Source organism: Cololabis saira, chromosome 20, assembly GCF_033807715.1.
Source record: "Cololabis saira isolate AMF1-May2022 chromosome 20, fColSai1.1, whole genome shotgun sequence".
NCBI classification, from domain to species: domain Eukaryota; kingdom Metazoa; phylum Chordata; class Actinopteri; order Beloniformes; family Belonidae; genus Cololabis; species Cololabis saira.
Window position 1 is genome coordinate 24,325,717 of NC_084606.1, and position 21,564 is coordinate 24,347,280.

Here is a 21,564-nt window from a genome sequence, read left to right on the forward strand (position 1 = left end):
GCAATGACTTTATTTAATTTCCCCTGATAAGCTACATGAAAAAATAATCCCCTGTAGATTTTATACGAGGCAGTAAATATGTTCATTTCTGGTGTAAAAGTGGACATTTTGACATAGGAGTCAATTTCGATCAGCCCCCTTTAGCCCCACCTAGTGGTTGGTCGAGGAACTGCAAGTGGGGGGAACAATGTTCCAGGCTGCATTGAGGAGTCATATCTATATTTTCTAGTGCATGCAAATTAGATCTGAAACTAACATGCTGAATACTGTGATGCTTTAAGGTGTTATGGAGGAAATATTGATAAAATAAGAGGATAAGTCATGACTTAATTCGCAAACATTTTAAATAGTGGGAAAGATGGCACCAAAGCAAAAGATGAAGTCAGCATGGTTGAGTTCTGTGCTTTGCTCTCACAGGCTTTCTTCACATTTCAGATGTCACACATCACAAAGCAGTATATTAGAAATGCTGAATGATTGCAAATAAATCTAACAAGCAAAAAAACCAGCAGACTGACAATAATCATAAAACTTTATTTCGTAATTGTTTATTTTTTTAAACATTGTGATTTTATTTATGTTGGAAGATGCCTAAAAATGTTCTACAGCTGTTGAATAATCTGGGTTCCTTCTGTCTTTCAACTCGTCTTTTTAGTTTGCATCAGCGCCCTCCAGTGGACAGAAACCCGCACTACGGTTACTACACGTCACAGAGGGAGACAGAGAGTCCAGCTTTTTCTACAAAGCGCACCAGTCATTTTTCTGAGACAACGTATAAACATGAGAATAAATACACTGTTTAAACATAAAATAATGCAAAACCACTGAGGAGACATGTGGCCATCCTTTACTTCATGTAACACTGACCTGACGAAAGACTAACAGCAGCCACGTGGAATAGTTGATCATGGAAAGTCACATCTGGTGATCATAGTGGAGTGAAAACCACACAATACATCAAGCTCTGGCTGTGTGTGTGTGTGTGTGTGTGTGTGTGTGTGTGTGTGTGTGTGTGTGTGTGTGTGTGTGTGTGTGTGTGTGTGTGTGTGTGTGTGTGTGTGTGTGTGTGTGTGTGTGTGTGCGCGTGTGCGTGTGTGTGCGGTGCATGGTCCTCTATGGGAAGGGGTTGTCAGGTGTATAATTGAAACTGGCATCCAGGAACATGCCCAGGGTTCCCAGGGTGGTGATGATGACAAACAGCCACAAGAAGAGACGATCTACAACCAAGGCGATGAACTGCCAGTCTCCTGTCATCTGGAAAGCACACAAACACACACACACACACACACAAACACACACTGTGTAAGCGCTGAGTCAGCGTTGTACTAAATTCAGTGACACATGAACAACAGCGGGGCATGTTGGAACACCGTGTGCTCGGGACCTGCAGACAGCAGGATACCAGGCAGCCTGACACTCACTGTGTCGTCCGTGTCCTGCCTCCTCAGCTGCTCGGCCATGTATGTCACAGCAGCGATGGCCGACTTCAGGTTGGGAGGGAGGATCAGACAGTAGCTGTCGGAGTCCGGGAGCCGCTGGAGCTGAACTGTGCTCTCACTTCTGAAGAGACAAGGGACAGAATTGCTGAAATTCATTTCCCACAATAATTAAAAATGTCATGATAAATATGAAAACAAGTGTTCGTGGCCAGCTGAGCTGGATGTTATGGTGATCCAGGTTCCAGGTTTTACCACATACCTGGGAGTGTGTACAAGTACGGCTAATTGCCACACACCTGTGATTGCCTTTTACCTGGGTTGCCACAAACATTCGGAATAATCTGTTTCCATGCGTGAGCAAACAGGGTTATCCCTGCATGGTAATTGATCATTTGGGATATCTGGATCAAACCAGCGATGCACGAAGAATGTCATGACGCAATTCCCGTCTTTTCCGCATCTTCTTCCTTTATCCAAATCCAAAACAACAACAATAACAGCAGCACGGCGGATAATGGACAGCCCAGTAGAAGTCGCCTTCTTTTGCGCTTTGGTGCTGGTACTGACCCACCATCAGTACTTAACACTATTCCTCAATCTGGTCTGGCGTTCGTACAAATCCTGCTTCGCGCAACTTTTCGCTCACCTTTTTGTAAATCTCGCTATCCCGGTACTTTCCACCATCTACAAATGCCAAAATGTTAATATCTTTCATTACATTAATGAATGTTTATAAGAACTTCCTGGACTCAAAAGACCAAGATTCCTTGCCAAAAGAACATGCGCAGAAAACAAATTCCTGTTCCTTTTGATGAGGATATTCCGTTACGCGTTTACATGACCAAATATTCGGGTTAGAAAAGGAGTAACCCAGGGGTCATTTTCAGGTTTTTAAAAACCGGAATATGAGCAAATTCCGGTTATTCAAAGGGGCTATTGGTGTTTACATGGCCTGTGCGCAACCGGGTTATTGCTAATATTCCGGTTAGAAAAGGGTTATTGACTGCATGTAAATGTAGTCAGTGAGAGCAAGCAGGGAGAGCAGAGAAGCAAACACGTTTTGGTTTATTTTGCCACGCTGTTTTTGTCATATACACCAAGCATTTATGTGAAGTGGGTTTGTTTTTCTTTCTTTCAAGTGCTGTTTAGTTGCTGTATCTGTCTGTACTCACTACGTTATGAGGAAAGTTTGCACCCTTGGTGGGTGAAGCGAGATGTGTGGCATTTACAGTAAATACTAGTGGCATGTGTTTTTGTTTGGTTTAAGGGACTGTGTAATAAAGTGTGGGTTTTAAAGTAAAATGCGTAAACTTAAGATATTTTAAAGGGGACCTATTATGAAAAACACGTTTTTTCTTGTTTTAACATATATAAAGTGGTCTCCCCTCACCCTGCCAGCACAGGGGAGATAAAATACCATGAATTTCTGCAAGCTCTCTGACCCCCGCCGGACAGAGTCCTCCAGTGTCACGTGGTTTTTTTTGAGCCGATTAAAATCTGCTCCCGTCGTGAGTCACGACGGGAGCAGATTTCCATAGGTTCAGCCTCCGCTGCTGAAACCACGCCCACAACCAGCTCTCTCCGCCGCTGGAGCGGTGCTTACTCGAGCCAGTCGGACGCGGTGCCGCGGCGGAGCGGATCCGGGTTAAATCATCCAGGTTCCCGGGTGGTTTGGGAGCTGGGTCCTCGGGGGTCTGTCCCAGGTCGGACCAGCTTCACCCTCCGAGATTTTCAGGCAAATCTGTCGGTTTGATCACCGGTAACCGACGATGCGCCGCAGATGCGCCCCGGAGCCGATCTGTGCGCCGGCCGTGGGGTTGCAGCGCCCGTCGCGCAGCATCCGCCGGGCAGATCCGGCTGAAATTCCGCTGGTCGGTCCCCGGGAGTCCCTGCTACCAGTCCAGGCGGGTTCCTGCGGTCTCGGCTGGTCGGAACCGGTCAGATTCCCCCGTTAAAGCCGCGGTGATGCGCGCTGCTCCAGCAGCGCTGCTCCCGGGCGCCCGGCGTGGCTCCGGGCCAGCGTTCAGCATCCGCCGGGTAGATCCGGCTTAAATAGTGCATAAATGTTATTTATATACAACTCATATTTTATTTTTTTAACAATAAAGTTTCCATTTGTGAAAATTCAGTGTTGTGATAATTTACAGGCTCGGGCTGCTCTGGCGGAGCGAGGCTTATGCTCCTCCCCTGCTACACGTCATTCAGGGAGCCAATCAGCACAGAGCCTCATTATCATACCCCCCCCTTCCCTTAGAATGAGGCGCAGAAAAAGAGGTTAGAAGCGGTAAAACTAGTGACAGGGCCCACAGGCTGGATTTATGATTTATGTAGAAAAAACAAGCTTTAGATTGTTTTAAAGACATTCAAGGCCTGTTTAAAATATACATTAAATGCCATAATAGGTCACCTTTAAGTGTGTAACTGTTGATATTTTATGTTTTTAGTTTCACGGTGCTCCACGATGGAATAAAACATTTTTGGACCAGTTGAACTCTACGCTGTATCACTGATTCCAAGGGCTGTTACACAAACTATATTTATCTTAGCACCAATTCTGACACATTCACATCTTTTCAGCTGAGAACAAGACCCAAATGCAGGATAACAACTAGACTTCCCCCTTAACAAGGACTTTTTCTTGTCACTATTTGGCTCAAAGTTTTTTATCCCTATTTACCTGCTGTTATTATTTAGTAATTGCTCGGGGGTCATGCTCTTGGTCTCCGGAAAGCGCTTTACAAGTGAAAGGAATTGAATAAAGTGCAGTGGGATTGAGCATCCCAGTTCTCCTGCTTCTTGCTCAAAAGTTTGAAATGTATGGATATAGGATGGAGAATATAACACAAAGGCTGCTGTAGTGGTTTCCATGGTGACATGAAGTCAAACAATGCATCTGAATGGGCCGAAACATTTAGCAATCACAAAGAGACGGTAGCTCCCCATGAAATGTCACATTTTGGCAAAGATCGCTCCAACATTTCTTTCTCGGGCAGAAACTGTCAACATGGGGCTCAGTGGGTGGAGCGGGCCATCGCCCTCGTGCAGGCAGCGCAGGTTCACATCCCTTCTCCTCTCTATCTATACCCATTTCCTGTCCACCTAATTTAAATAAAGGCCACTAGTGCCAAAATATCTTTAAAACAAACAAAAAACTGTTGACATACTGTCAAATTAAAAAACGGAACATTTTGAACTTCCAAGGAAATCCTGCTCAAATTTTATTTATAAAGGTGCAAAGAGGATCAACTTCCTCTCATCTGAAGACTTCCAGCAGGAAATCTGCAGCTCTCTTCACCATTCAGGTCAAAAGGAAACGGTGAAATGCCTTTTGATCCGTGTTTCTACATTGACGAGTTGTGAAAAAAGTGTTTTTTTTGTAGGCAGGTTCGGGAGGCTCAAAGATGCCTTAGGTCACTTCATCTATCCAGACGCACCGACACATTCCTGCAGTTTCTCTGAGCGCCGTGTGACAGGCACACACCCTTGACAGCATCTGACATTGACACAACGCCGGGTCAACGTTGCTGTGATGGTCGACCTCCACATTCCTGTGCCCACGCAGCTGTTTCAAAGAGCAAACATATCGACAACTGTCTCGTTGACAACATTCTCATCACATCCAGCGGATATTCACAGCTAAAACAATGCAGCCAGACTCGGGTCTGACATATTTACAACATGCATTCTCATTTATCATTCAGCAAGAATGTGTCCCTTTGTGTCTTTTGCTAACCAGATGATGATAGCGGCGATAGATATGAGGATAGTCTATTAATATTTACTATTATAATGTATTATCAGTAATTGCATCCTGCTGTTATCAGTATCTTAACTTCTACACTATTGGGCCGTGTTTAGACCTGGTTTTAGAAATCCATCATTCGTGACCCGGTCACAAGTCGACAGCTCTAAGACCGTCTTGTCCCACCTGGTCAACCTGCCATCGTAATTTATTCCCCTACCCGTTTGTAAATAGATAAAGGCATGATTTCCACCTGCAAAGACCAAACGAGCTATTCTTTACCTACAGGAAGCAGTAATGTACTAAACCATGTCTGATTGAAGAAAGAAAAATAAGGAAAAAAAGAGAAGAAACAGGATAAAAAAAGAAGTGAATGTTAAGTTGTTATTGGCTCCTGCTTGTTATTCCTTTAGTGTGGCCCAGAATGCATTGTGCTTACGCTACTAAAAGAAAGTGGTCACATGTGGCCCCCGAGAGCTTCTAAATGTGGTTTGAGTGATCTTAATGTGTTCTCAAATGCCTCCTGCGTGCGTTTGCTCTTTTTCCTGACTGTCGTGTGATTGGATCCCTCAAGACGGATGTTGGTACCAAGCCTAAACTGGGCCATGTGCAGATTTGAACACATTTGAATTTATAATCAAATTGTTCACAATGAGTCAGCAGAACGGCCCAGAAACGGCGAGCGACCCTGAAAACCCTTCACACATCAACAGCAGTGCTACAACGTTACATCCATTAGTCCTGGCTGTGACATCACAACGTCTGTATTTCATCGAATGATAAGCATGCCGCATAGTTGGTAGGATTTTGCTGAACTTTGGTAACAGACAATAAATACACTATTAAAAAACAAATCTTTGTATTTAACAATGTTTTAAAAGCTTCTCCAGAACATTGAATTGGACACAATGGAACCATTTAATTGCATCACATTATATAAAATGAGTAATTGTAGAACATCATACCCAGTTAAATCAGAATCGCTTTGGCTACAAGTGACCTATGTAGCATCTCATGTTTAATACCAGGAACACATGTCGTTGTGGGCTGACAAGCCATCCACACCTGTTCAGCATCATTTGCCTCGAGGGATCTCCTGGCACGTGCCAGATTGTTGTTTTCCCACTGGGGTAGACTCTCAGGCTCCTGAACTCGTCTCAGTAGTTTGGAAACAAATTTTTACTTACCAAGTAACTTTCTTCTTTTGTTCTTCATCCCATCCGTCTTCCCTATCCGTCTATTGGAGTACCTATTTCATCGGATACCATTCCTTCACCTGCCAGACCTCCACTCCTTCCCCGTCCTTTGCTCAGGCAAGCCTTCTTTCTCCTTTTACACTCCATCTCCCTCAATATTTTATCTCAACCAGCACCGTGTCTGCACTTGCCTCCCACCTTCACCTACAACACGTCTAACCTCCATCTACATGAGAAGCAACTGAACATGTAACAGATTTCAGTCAAGCCATATTCTAACCACTTGCTTATTGAACCAGTTTTTATTTTCGATGCACATCGTGTTCACCACTGAGGCCATCTCTTAGCTCGTCACATTTGTAGTGTAAGGTTGCATAGTGTGTATGGTGTTAACAACGTGCAGAGACCTTGGTACCATGAAGACAAAAGGTGTCAGAGGGGCAGTGCAAGCTGCCGGCGTCTTCGAACGGCCACATGACAACAACACGTGGGAAAACATACGTGACCCAGCTTGTGGCGGTAACGTCTGTGGTTGTTTAGGCCGCGGATAAATACAAAACAGTATGCAAGGATATACGTACAGCAGACCAACAGCATACCAGGGATTCATGGAGCCTTGCAGCCATCCAGCTGCTGAAGAGGGTCCTTCATTGACTTGTATATCTACTATTTGAAGTCGCAACAAATTTTCCCCAAGGCAAATTTTTCCCCAAGGCAATACTCAGAGATGTAAAACAAGGAATTTAATCTGAGATCAAACAGTCTTCACTGAACATGTCACATGTAAAAGTGAATCAGTATATTTACATGCAACAGAAAGTGGAATTGTTGCCTTAATCTGACCGATATCGAAGTTTTAAAACCCATGTATACATCTTAGCCAGGCTGTAGTCGAACCAAACTGAAGCTCTTGAGATCCATCTTTTAGTCCCGGATAATGCGTCCTAATCTGAGTTATTCTGGCATGTATAACAACCCAAATTTAGCCGAGCTACGGACTGCCCCGGGACCCTCCCTCCTGGACGTGACGACACAGCGAAAGCCAGATTATAACCACAGTAGGAGAAGAAGAAGAACAACAAAGAAGGAACTGGAAGAACACCAACACAAAAGTGCGTGTGGCGCTACCTAGCGTTGCGGAGTCGAACGCACCTCACTCAATAATCGATTGTCTTCACGTGCATGTAAACTTGGATTTCTGGGAAACTCCAGTTCAATCCATAGCTAGATTGTTGCCAATAGCTTGATTTAGATGTGCAAGTAACCGCACTGTCTGAAGTCTGAACAAGTACAGATTGTATGGATGCGTTACCAGGAGAACATGGACTGAGGTCCACATAACTGCATCTGAATAAACCACAGGACCTCCGGAGTCCCATGGACAGATGAGACTAAAGTGGGTTTGTGTGTTCTTAAAGTCCAGAAGTATATAAGTTGAAAAAAACAAACATGTTTTAGGCATTTTAGCAGAATTACCACATACCCAGTGTCAAGGCTGTGGGGAGCTGATGGTGCCTTGCAGACCATGAACTTCTCTCTTACCCAGGATCTGGAGGCAAATGTGAGGCTGTCTGACAGTTAAAGCTTGAAAGTGTGTCATGGGAGAGGGTCCAGGCTTTGGTCCCCATGGAGACGACTGGTTCCGACAATATCCAAAAATTTTAAAAATTGCATTTTGAGCTAAGGGACAAGTCTGTTTCTTTCTGCTGCATTTCCAACTTAACCACATCTAAAACAATGAAAGCCTCCAGTATCTCAATCATTCAGCGATGGCCTTCACTTCTGCTCATGTACCCTCGTCTATTCTTTACCCTCCACCCACCTCCTTTTTGTGGGATTACCCACCTAATGCCCAACCTAAACAGAGGCTTAGTGCCTGGCGACAGTGGAGGGCAGCGTGGGGCTTAGCCAAGGCTGAATTTGATGCCTCTGGAACAGGATGAGAGATTCCTCGAGCTGGGCTGGGATCGTGGGACTGCTGTTATGTTTACGATGCCAGTACCGACAGCAAATCCTTCATGGAGGAACTATTTCAAAAGGACACATTTTGATCATTAGGGATGAAACAATCAATTGGAGAAATAAACTTTTCTATCATCTTATAGAACATATTCAAAGTTGCCCAGCTTTAAAACACTGAACCACTGTAAATAGTTTCAACTTAATATTTATTTGCACAACCTTTTGAGTCAATCATTGCAAGAAGGTGATCTATGCACTCATGAGGAAACAGCTCCAGCTGTCTCAGGTTTGAAGGGTTTATTCTCTTCAGACTGCAGGTTTCAGCTCTTTCCAAAGATGTTCACTAGCATTTAGACCAGGACTCATAGCAGTTTGGTTCAGAATGGTCAAAAGCTTTGTTTTTCATTTAAGTTGTGTGTTTTGGGTCATTATCCTGTTGGAAGTCGCATGACCTGCAACTGCATCACGTTTCTTCTCCGTGAATGCTTCAGTTTTTCGTCTGTAAACATAGAGCTGATGTGACCTGTCGCTTCAGTTTTGTCTCATCCGTCCAAAGGACATTCATCCAGGAGATCTGTTGCTTTTCAATATGCATCTTGATGAATTCCAGTATGGAAACGTCTCTCATCTCCTTTGACTAGTCCTGTCTTTACGGCCTTTGGTCCATTTTCACATCTTGTTGCAAATGAGAGGAGGAGCAGAGATGCTAACTCCACCAGCTTAAACCAGCTGCTATGAACACGCATATGAACAGATGACTATTTAAACTATATAGAAAAGCTTGTTTTTGTACTTTATGTGGTATTTGGTTGAAATTGTGTCTCAGACATTTCATAAGGAACTCATGAAATGTGTCAGTTTTTTTTTTAAATATATTAAATGCAGATCATGTCCCCTTTAAGTCAAAAATAAAATTTCAAAACATAAGCTCCTCAAAAAGAAAAGCAACCTTTAGACTTTTTTCTACAATAATAAACAGATAATTCTTGTTTGTTTGATTCTGAGAAAAAAACATCATGATCAATGTCAAATGACATGACTTCAATAAACTTAGCTGGATGATCTTCTGCTTATTCTCCCCTAATGATCTTAATCTTTCCTTCTTGTCAGATTATCTGTCATGCTGCTGTTTTGAAGAGGAGTGTCCGAGCTGTAATGGTGATGGCTGTAATTGTGCCAACTCTAGCACACTGTGTACTGTACTATAATAGCAGGTCTGGCATCAGCTGCAAGTTTCACACTTTGGCACACTCTACAAAGAGGATTCATGTCTGCACTGGCTTTTATGATCAATAATAGAATCAGCTTTTGCCTGGTTGTAACAGCAGGAACAGCTTCCACAGGTAAGAATACTGGCAGTTTTATCTTTTTCTAAATAAGAATTTGGTTGCCCTCAAAATATAAAGCAGTCAGAATCACAGGCACATGTGGGCCTGATCGGGGCTATATTTGGCATTTATGAGTTAATTACTCTACATTGACACACAAGTGTTGTGGCAATGCTTGACAGTGAGTGTGTCTGACGCTTTGAGTTGTCACTTGCTGATGCCCTTGTTATACCAATAAACACAGAATCAAATCCCACAAGGTACACGAAAGCTGGGTGTTTGTCAGGTTTGACACTCCTCCTTTGATTATCGTTGAAGGATTACAACTTAATGTGGTACTTTTATGGCTAATGTGTGTGATATTTGGAAAGGATAGATGCTAGTTACCATGTGATATCGAAAAGTAGCATATATAATGTAAGATGGTAGATTATGTGTAGAAGTAATTAGGTTTGTCCCCTACCAGGGCCTGGGGTCAGGGTTTATGTGAGGGCAGGGATGTCCCAGCGGCATTGTTACAAACAACCAGGTTTGGCAGCTGAATTGACCCTTTGTGAGTGTTCTGATTGGTCCCTGACTGACCAATCACAAAATTAATTCTCCGTTGCTACATCTGGGGCAGAATATCCGCATGGGGAAAACAGTCGTCTCTCTCTCATTCACATCAAAGGAAAGATTAGTTTTTACTTGCCTTGTATCGAAATTTAAATCACTGGATTATTTTTTTAACCTTTGTTTTAGTAAAAGCAACACTCTGGAACACACTGCACAGAGTGTAGTGAGGGTGCAGCGTATTTTTATCCCCAAACTGGCAGAAATCTGACCCGTACTGCCAAAACAAGACCAGCTTGGCAGCAGCCTCCAACCTGCAGCTAAAACCACAAAAGCGTTTATTTATTTATCTTAAAATGGTTAAGCGCTTGTAAAAGTAAAAAATGTCCGCTTTGGATAAAGCTATGTGGACAGCCGCACCTTCCACCGTGCTATCAGCTAAACTAATCAAAAGATCATTTTAACATGTGACTCAATGGAAATTGACTCACTATTGCAGCCAGACTCTGGCAGCAAGTCTTACGATCAACAATCTTAGTTAACCCAGAGGTTAGATCAGTGGCGGAGCGTGGGTCTCAGTACAGAGGGGGCGGAGCATTCTCCATTGTATAAAGCCAAGCAAGCCTAAAGGCCTATGCTGCAGAAAGCAGAGTAAAGTCACAAACTTGTTCAGAAGAACACACACACACACACACAGGCCTGACAGTTGCCAATCACATGGCGCTGAAAACTCAGATAGTCACGGACTGACTCAGTTCCATCTTTGATACAGCTTAAATACAAAAAAAAACAACATAACTGGTCTAAAAGTACACAATCTATTTAGATAGATATAGACACAGCGGTCTATAACATCATTTCTGAGCTCTATCATAGAGAATAGACTCGGCGGTCTAGTTGACAACAACACAAAGCTCATTCAAATAGGCAGGTGGTCAAAGCTACCACAACCTTCTGATCAAATCAATCAAATCAAACTTTATTTATAGAGCACCTTTCATGCATAGAATGCAGCACAAAGTGCTTTACATAAAAACAATACAGAAACATAACACACACAGAAAGACACAAGCACACCACAATTCACCCAAGTTACACACACAGACACATACGCAGACACACGGTGTAGAGAAATTATTTATGAAGGTTACACTGACTCACCAATGGCAGTTGACTCTTCCATAACCCTTGGCCCGAACAAAATAATTCAGGTAACGTGGAAAACAGGGTAACATTCAAAACTTTGTACATGCTTAGTCCTCTTTTAAAGTTTAGCGCTCATCTCCTTCATGGCAGCAAACTTGCCGAGTCGGCAAATTGGCTGTAACTGTTACAGCCAATCAGCGTTGGCTCACAGCCCTGATGCGTTCAGGACAGTTGTAAAGTAAGAATTAGCCTACACTGGCCGCACAATGCACATTTTCTCGTTATTATAGCCTACAATTTACGATTATAGATGAACGTATCACACAAAACGGGGCCCTATTATTGGGCCCCATGACCTTGTGGGCCCGGTGGCGACCGCCCCCTCGCCCCCCCCCTGGCTCCGTTACTGGGTTAGATGGTTGGTGCATGGTTACTACCAACACTTTACTGACCCTTTGCTGGCCCAAAGACATTGCAGACTGGGGCCACATCTGGAGGTTATAACATTTAGCAACCACACTCAGTCAATTTTATGACCAAACTCAAATGTGGTGAGCCAAAGAGAACTGGAGGCATGGTTTATATTTTCACCAAACTTCCTTTTTGCTGTTTGGGTATAAAATTCTTGTAGTTGTGTCTCTGGGGGGTTTCCTTACCTTCCTCTCCAGGGCAATACAAGATCAGGGTTGATCTTCCGAAAGAAATACTCTCCTCCAGGCTGTCGCCCATTGAAACCCTGGCTGGGGGTGCTGTCCTCGGAGGACTCTTCCTCCAGCAGAGGTTCCTCTGGGATTGGTCTCATCATGCCGATATATTTGGGCAGGATGTGAATGAACATCTGAAAATTCAAACTGAATCGAACAAACTCGGCTTTCACGAATGTATTGGAATTATTTAAATTGATGCTCCGTACTTTTCGAACCCAGTTTGGCATGATGTGCGTACTGGGCGTTCGGTGGTGCAAGTTGAGCACGACCACACTCAGAATGACTGAAAAGGTGACCAGGATCATGGTGAACATGACGTAGTTGACGATGATTGGTATTGCGAGTGACGTCTCTGGGACTTTGTCAGCCAGTAGCAGCATGAAGACAGTGAGAGTGATGAGGACGGATATGGAAAGAGTCATCTTCTCTCCTGCAAAAACAGAATGTTTAACACAGTAAGACAGAAAGCATTATTCTGTAGACTTAGACTTGACTGCATGTATATGATGTGCATAAAACATGCTTCATAGTTGAATTTACCTGAGAGGTAAGTTTATACTCGTCCATCAACCCTGCTCCTTCCTCTATATCTATTTTTTTAAATACATTTTCTGCAATGCCAGCTTAAAGGGAAAGTTCTGTTTTTTACAACCTGGATCTTATTTCTGGCATTTTTTATGGTGGTATACTCACCCAGAAAAGTTTGGTGTCATTTGGAGTCCTTCGGAAGATATTAGGAGTTTTGTGCGAGCCGCTTCTCCATATAATGGTAGTGAACGGGGCACAGCGGGACACAGACGATGCAGCGTCTAAATAACACATTATTGCTGCGAAACTCCCAGACACAGCTCTGTGTGAAGCTGGAGTTCGCTACTGTTAGTTTACTGTTAGTTATTTGAAACATGTCTGAATATTTGTCAAATTCTGAGGTTGTGGACGACGACTTTGAATATGATGGACGTCCTTACCGTTTTGTACCGTTTTCTACCGTTTTGTCTGTCCGGGATGCGCGCACAGAGATGATGTCATGCAGGTCAGAGGTCTTGTTTACAAACTGATTTCCTTGTTACAAACACAGCCCCGGATGTAGACAACAGGTCTGGGAAGATGCCCAGAAGCAGATGTAGTGATTCATAAAAGAAATGAACGAGTTTCGTGGCAATAATGTGTTATTTAGACGCTGCATCGTCTGTGTCCCGCTGTGCCCCCATTCGCTACCATTATATGGATAAGCGGCTTGCACAAAACTCCTAATATCTTCTGAAGGACTCCAAATGACACCAAACTTTTCTGGGTGAGTATACGACCATAAAAAATGCCAGAAATAAGGTCCAGGTTGTAAAAAACTGAACTTTCCCTTTAAATGTCACTCTTAAGTGTTACCACACATGGCCAGACTGACAAAACAGATTTATCTGCTCTCCTACTTTCCTTCAATCCACAGGATATCAAACTGCGTTAAAAATCTCCCTGACACATGAAATATCTAGTAAGAGATACATGCTTCTTCTTGTGACGTCGTACAGCGTCTCACTTCCTATATTTGTTCTTTTGCAGTGACGTCAAAGCCCTCAGCAAAGCCCTGTTAAAGTGCTGACCTGCTCCAGGAGGCAGATAGAAGACAAATATAGCCAAGACGCTGGTGAGGATACAGGGCATGATGATGTTGATGATGTAGAAGAGAGGCTTCCTCTCTATGATGAGATAAAATGTGATATCCTCATACAGGTCATCCTTGACATTCTTTCTCGAAGGTTTATGACAGATGGCCCATTCACCATTCTCTGTGGAAGAGGAAATGTCAAACATGAAGTAGTTTAGGACTATCATATGCAAGAGATTAAAAGCATCAACAGAGCTCAAGAGACGCTACAACCCTAAATAAAAAAAGTCCTTAACTTTGACTTTTATTTATTTGTTGAAAGTATTAACCACAGATGTCAATTGGTGTTCATAGTTCCAGAGCATCTTTAAGGTGCTCTGGAGAGGGTGTAGCACCTTTTTAAGCAATGTTAGGACTTTGTTGCAGCCTTGCAATGCAGCAATTGATCTATATTAACAACCGAAAGGAAGTTGATTGAGGAAATGCATGAAATATCTTGGATTCCTGCCGTCTGGAAGGAACTAAAAAGGTAAGAATTACTAGATCACAGACTTTTTTTTACTCTTTCTCCTTTGGGTGGCAAAAAGCGAAAATATAAGGTTTAGGATGCACAAACCAGTGAAAGCATTCTCGTCTATGACAATCTCGTGGATCTCATTGCCATCATCGTCCAAAAAGTACTGCAGGTCAACCTCGGAGGCATCGTAGTTGTACGAGCGGAAAACCATGCTGCAGTTTTGCCAGTCAAATGGAAAGTAGGCCACCTATGAAGTGTTGGATGGAAGCACAATTCACATTTAAAACACCAAAGAAAACTATTTTTTTCTTTCTCCAACATGCACCATCACTTATAGGAATAAATAACTGAAAGGTGTGAGACGATACAGTACATCTATGGAGCAGGAACTGCGGTAGATGGCTGGCGGCAACCACTGGATTGTCCCATCGTTGTAAACCAAGACATTGACATAGAGAGCCACGTCAAACTGCCCGTCATTACTGTTGGAGGAAAGAAAGACAAATATTCAGATCACAATACAGGAAATCTTCATACAGAGACACGCTAGCACGGTAAATATAGAGGCACACACGAATAGAATAGAATAGAATAGAATAAGCTTTATTGACCAACTATGAACATGCCAGACAGGGAATTTGTTTTTGGTCTTTTACGCTCACTGAACCCAGATTTAAATAACAGAAAGATAAAAATTTTGGGCCTTAATATAATACCAACTATACATTTTAAAATACTAAAAGGGAACTGAACTTGGTCTTTTGTCAATCTGTGTGCAGTTACAATCCTGATTTCCAGTTAGCACATCAAATGCTAGCTTTTGCAGTAGCTGGAACAGCCACGAAAAACCGAGTTCTGAGCGATCTCTGGGGACCCTCTGGTCTCGGTCAGGCAGAGCGTTGGCTAGCTGAGGGTGATGGACCCCAGTGAGCTCAGCAATACTTCTCTCTATTGTTGTTTTGGTAGTAACATAAAAAACGATTATGGCTAGACAGACTGGATCAGGATGAATGTAATGTAATGATATTTAGCATCATAGCTTAGCACGAGCTAAGCCAAGGTAGAATAGCAAAGTTGTGGGGACTGAGGTTAAGCGAACATGTTCCAACCAGTTCCCAGGCTTGTTCTTTAAGCCAATTTGTTCATTTTTGGATTAGGGAAGAGTTAGTATGAACCCTGGAAGTTCAGAAAATATATGCTAACATTCACACATTAGCATTAAACACAAACAAAGCTAAATCTGATGGGATCACTTTAGCGAGACAGATATTCAACACTTCTAGTACCCCTTTTCCACCAAACTGGTTCCAGGGCTGGTTATGGGCCAGTGCTGGTTCACAAGAACCAGTTTGTTTTTCCATAGCTCGGGTGCTAAAGGGAGCCACGTCATTATGTCAGTTACGTCACTGCATTTGCATTGGCAAGAAAATTGAAACAACAATAACGTATTTGCTCTAATACGGACTTGGTCCACGTAGCAACTCCGTGGACACATCTCTAAACGACAGGTTGTCTCCTCCTCAGACCACTGCTGCTTTGCTGCATCCAGATTAATTTGTTGCTAATTTGAAAATGTTGCAGTCTTGCTATTGCCGTTGGTCTTAAAAACTCTGCCCCCTCCGCTTACGTAAGCAGTTCTTTCCTTTAGCCCAGCAAAGAGTTGGTTTTACCTTGGAACCGGTTCTTCTGGCCCAGAGCCAGTTCTTTGTCAGTAGGAACAGAAAGCCCGGTTCCAGACTCAGCACTGGTCCAGAACCAGCCCTGGAACCGGTTTGGTGGAAAAGGGGTATAGGTGTTCAATACTCATTCCAGCCGATTCACAAACGTGCATTTTCATGTAAACTTGCAGGACAGATCTTATCCTATATGAGATGAGTGCTACACACTCACTTGTTTATGAGGTAGATGTCGGGTCGCCACACTTTGTTGGGAGGAATCCTCAACACTTCGATGTTGTCATATTCTGCAGGGTCCCAGGTCAACCTGGAGTCTGTCCATTGCTGGAATTAAAGGAGGTTAAAACAGCACATTTGGAGGAAACGGGCAGAAATTAAACAAAAATAGAGCACACTGAGCTCCTCCTGCCTTTCACAAGCCTTTTAATCCCTCTGAAGTGGACGTACACTCATACATAGATGTCACAAACGGGTATGCCAGGACAAAAGCTGTGGTTATAAAAACTGACGGCTCCATTTAAGGCCGGAGTGACATAGCAGGTTTGACAGGAGTCACAGCGAGGCTCAATGATGAAGATGAATGTTTCGTACCAGATTCATGTACACGTTGGTCGTCATCTCGCCATTCTTCACATTCTGTAGCAGTACAGGAAGACGAATAGAGAGAATATGATGTTAGTGGTATTACATCTTGTGTAATGGTATTTCCAAACCTTCTGTGGTCTGGAAGATTTTATGCCCTTATAGAAACCAGATCACATTTTATTCACAATTCTACCTTGATACAGGTTATATTTACCAAGCTGATGAGCTGGGAGAGGGTCATCCCCACCCGCACCATCACCTTCTCCTCCCAGTGATCAGCTGGTCGGACTTTTAGGTTGTATTTCTCGAATAACTTTTTGTGTAGCCGTCGCTCCGTCTCTGAAGCTCCTGATGACCGAAGCAAAGTAAGCCAGACACGGTGACACAAACACGATAAAAAGCTTGTGAGCAGAGCTGTGATAATCTTATCAAAGAAACGCCCGCTTGACATAATACCTTAAAGTATGCCAGATGTCTGGTATAAACAAAAACGTCTGGTGTGGTTGCTCCTCATCAGGTCTTTATATAGGAGTCATACTGTATGTATTATGAGGTGTATTATTTTCATTTTTTTCATGTATTTTCTAAAGTAATACCTGCATTGCAGCCTATGATGGGTTAGGGTTACTCCAACTCCAAAGCATTTTTGGAGAACTTGACTTTTGGGCCATGATTAAGGCCTAGCAGGACATTATTCTATTTTTAAAGTCTATATGGATTTTTTCTGCTTTTAACTAACAGACTGCAGTTGCTTTTTGTTTAATTCAGGACTTTGATTGTTCCTCCTACTGCCTCATAATGTCTTGCATTTGGGTCCTCTCTAACTACAAGAGTTTAGCTAAGCAGCCAGAAACTGCTGCCTTGGTCCCTGGCTGAAAGCTATAGCCGGAGCTAACTGGAGGACATCCAGTCGGACAGTATGTCGGGTGCAGGAACTAAAACAGCACCAGCTGAGTCACCTTCCGTTGGAATGTTAACTAACTGCACCACTAACCAACAGCTACCTTTACACAGAACTCCACCCAGACCAAGTTCTGATCCCTCCGAGTGCCCCCCTTGGCTGTGGTCAGTTAGTTGAGGATGTGCTAGCCAAGGGTCCCAGTGGAGCTCAGCCAGAACTCAGTTCTTGTTTCAGTTCTGGTAGAACTCGATTTAAAGGTGACCTATTATGGCATTTAATGTATATTTTAAACAGGCCTTGAATGTCTTAAAAACAATCTAAAGCTTGTTTTTTCTACATAAATCAGAAATCCAGCCTGTGGGCCCTGTCACTAGTTTTACCGCTTGTAACCCCTTTTTCTGTGCTCCATTCTAAGGGAAGGGGGGGGTATGATAATGAGGCTCTGTGCTGATTGGCTCCCTGAATGACGTGTAGCAGGGGAGGAGGATAAACCTCGCTCCGCCAGAGCAGCCCGAGCCTGTAAATTATCACAACACTGAATTTTCACAAATGGAAACTTTATTGTTAAAAAAATAAAATATGAGTTGTATATAAATAACATTTATGAACTATTTAAGCCGGATCTACCCGGCGGATGCTGAACGCTGGCCTCGGAGCCACGCCGGGCACCCGGGAGCAGCGCTGCTCCAGCAGCGCGCATCACCGCGGCTTTAACCGGGGAATCTGACCGGTTCCGACCGGCCGGGACCGCAGGAACCGGCCTGGACTGGTAGCAGGGACTCCCGGGGACCGACCAGCGGAATTTCAGCCGGATCTGCCCGGCGGATGCTGCGCGACGGGCGCCGCAACCGCACGACGGGCGCACAGATCAGCTCCGGAGCGCATCCGCGGCGCATCGCCCGTTACCGGGGATCAAACCGACAGATTTGCCTGAAAATCTCGGAGGGTGAAGCTGGTCCAGCCTGGGACAGACCCCCGAGGACCCAGCTCCCAAACCACCCGGGAACCTGGATGATTTAACCCGGATCCGCTCCGCCGCGGCGCAGCGTCCGACTGGCTGAAGGAAGCGCCGCTCCAGCCGGGGAGAGAGCTGGTTGTGGGCGTGGTTTCAGCAGCGGAGGCTGAACCTATGGAAATCTGCTCCTGTCGTTACGTAACGACGGGAGCAGATTCTAATCGGCTCAAAAAAACCACGTGACACTGGGGGACTCTGTCCGGCGGGGGTCAGAGAGCTTGCAGAAATTCATGGTATTTTGTCCCCCCTGTGCTGGCAGGGTGAGGGGAGACCACTTTATATATGTTAAAACAAGAAAAAACGTGTTTTTCATAATAGGTCCCCTTTAAATATAATTTCAGTTGCAACCTCAGAAATTAAGGGGGATAGACAGACTAGATCAGAATGAATGCAAGGTAACGGCATGTTCCAACCAGCTGCCCATCTTTGTATTAACCAGGATTACGACAGACTCCTTGACAAAACCTATGAGTGATGTCACAGAGCTTCAGTTCTTTTTGTAGTTTATGGTTTCACCCAAAGTTATGCTGCGTTTCAATATTAAACAGTATTTGAAAGTAATCGGTGGTCCACATAAAGGAAAATTCCAAAACGACCCCCAGATCTATTATTAGATGGGAAGGACTGTAAACTCAGAACATATTTGCAGCAAAATGGAAATTAACGTTTGTACAAATCAGCAAATCAACCCTGAAAAAAGTATAATTCCAATTAATTCATAGCATGGAACTTTCCCTAATCGTAATGTGGTACTTTCACTTTTATTACAATTGGGTCTTTGGCGTTATACTTCCCCCACAGTGCTGCACGATGACAAACCTCTCCACAGACATGCTCTGTTATTTATTGACGAGCACCTCAGTCCGCATATGCAACCAAATATCTGCAGGACAGAGAGAAGGCCAGACAGGACAGACGGAGGAAGCAGCGAGCCGGGCAAGTGTTGTACGGTGATGTGCGATGAGCAATAAAGGTGACTGAGCTAATGTTATTGATATGCAGCAAGGGAATTGGATCAAAGGGATGCCTGGGACTCCAGCACCATCAGGGACCAAAATAGATTCTGATTAACAAACAATGATGTGTTAATATGGATCATTAAATGTTCCAGAGGAGACAGAAGGGGACAACTCTGTTTGGTTTTTTAACTCTTTATGAAAAACACATCTTTAAAAGCACAAACGATATGAACTTCACTGTTGTCACTTGGGTTTTACACCAGTTTCGTTTATTTCTAATCGTATTGTCAGAACGTTGAACTTTTGGTTCTCTGGATACCGGTCATTAAAAACTCAAAATTGAAAGACTGCTAGGTGCAAGGTGCTGGTTAGTTCCTAAACTCATAGCTGTCAGACTTGCGAAAACTGCTGTGGTTTCTGTGACTGAAGGTGGAAAAGGATTCACCTCTGAGCAGCATGTCAGGAAATAATAATAGTGTTGGGACAGCTGAGGGAACGGGGGCACAGCCCCACAGGTCCCCGGCGAGCAAGAGGCAACCGTTTGTTTTCACCAAGTCTGATTTGGGGTCAAAAGTCAAATTCAAAAAGGCGGTCAAAGTTTCCTTTTTGAAAATAAATAAAAAAGTAAAAATAGTTTATAGCTGCTTTCTTAATGTTTAAAAAAACTTAAAGCCAGATTGATTCATTTTAGAAGTAATTAAAGGATTCACGAAATAGAAAATCTGAAGTCATATCGCAGTAGTTGATCTCTGATTCATGCAAACAAACATTTCTAACCATGTCCTTACCAATAAAAGGGAGAAAAAGGGAGCTGCACATGATGAAAAATGTGTTCCTCACATTTATCCTCATTTGTCCCACCATGGCCGCCATGACATCGTTTCCTGTGTCGACGAAAGGCCCGACTCTCCAACAAAGTCGATCACTTCCCCTCCACGGCTTCTCGTAGGACCATACGGATGAATCTCCCCTGAAGCTCAAACACGCACCTTTTGGAGCTCAGTCAAACACATTCACACCTCCATCTGCATAGCTGCTAGCAGGCTCTGCTCTGCTCAGCTAGGGCGTCTGCCTCCCGCCCCTTCGTCTCTTTTGTGGCCGTGGCTCCATGGGTGACACGGCGGCCTGATTGGGTGCGCGTGCTGGGAGTCACAAGAGGCTGGTATGTGCCTGTACTGGGAGGCCTGCGGTGAGGGCACCTGTTGGTGCTCACCAGTCTGAGGTTAGCGCTGTGGGAGTGGTGGGTGAGACGGTGAGGAGGTGCAGGGGGTGGGATGTGGGAAAAGAATTGGGTCTGGGCTATGACAATGGAGATATTTTTGTTGAGGTGGAGCCGATTTCTTTCTCCAAGAACAGAGGATGATTGGTGGCAGTTCCGAGCTGGAGAGGATTACAGATGACGTCGCTTGCTCATTTGACTCGTACTATTCCCCTTCCCTATTAAATCAAATCTCCTCTACCGCTTTCACCCCCTCTATCTTTAATTCCCAAACCACCTCTGGGGATACTCTGAATCATTTCCTTTGTATTGTGCTGAACCCAAGCAGGCCCTTGCATCCACAAATGACTTATTTTACAGGTTACTTCATCTGAGGGAATGATTCATTACTTTCAGGAAGTGTTATCTAACTCATGATCTCTTGTTTCCAGTGACAGCTAAAAGTAACTTCGGTCTCCTGTTCTTGTTATTTACTTTACAACACTATGTCCGATATTTAAAAAAAACAATTGAGCTATGGTTGACATTGTAGTAGAGGTGACGAAAAGACTCAACAAGAAGCCAAGAATGATGGAGAAAAGAGACCAAACAAGTAAATCTTGTACAATGTCATAAAAATGATTAAACCTCCACGTCTGAGGGCTGCAAAAACGAGAGGTTTTAGTGCTGCTTTAAATCTGCATTTGATCTTATTCAGTAAGAACAAAATAAAAGCTTAACCCAGTTGTTGAATCCACATATTCTGTTTGTAAAAAGGACCTGGCTTCAACATGGATCAATGTTTCTGCCTAACCATATTTCAACGTTGATTCATTCATATTTTGCTATCAAGGAAATCAGCTTCAAATTTAACTTTTACAGCTGGATAGACATATTAGCCATTACACTGCAAAAACTAATTCCTAACGAAGTAACAAAAGTTTTCTTTAAGAAAATTCTTTTAAGAATTCTAGTCAAAAAGATTGGCAAATATATTTTTGATTAAAAGAAGACAATTTTGACTCGATTTATGGAATA

At 43.5% G+C, this 21,564-nt stretch overlaps 1 protein-coding gene across 1 annotated transcript; it reads right to left on the reverse strand.

The window, feature by feature from the left end:
• Positions 1–597: 597 nt before the first annotated feature.
• chrnb1l (cholinergic receptor, nicotinic, beta 1 (muscle) like) lies at positions 598–20,401 on the reverse strand. Its single transcript, XM_061709682.1, has 11 exons — positions 20,117–20,401; positions 16,668–16,801; positions 16,460–16,504; positions 16,083–16,192; positions 14,566–14,674; positions 14,292–14,439; positions 13,671–13,856; positions 12,279–12,502; positions 12,022–12,203; positions 1,422–1,560; positions 598–1,254 (listed from the first exon to the last, which is right to left on the reverse strand). Exons 1-11 carry the CDS (start codon positions 20,199–20,201, stop codon positions 1,114–1,116), a joined length of 1,503 nt encoding a protein of 500 aa, XP_061565666.1. The 5' UTR covers positions 20,202–20,401; the 3' UTR covers positions 598–1,113.
• Positions 20,402–21,564: the final 1,163 nt, after the last annotated feature.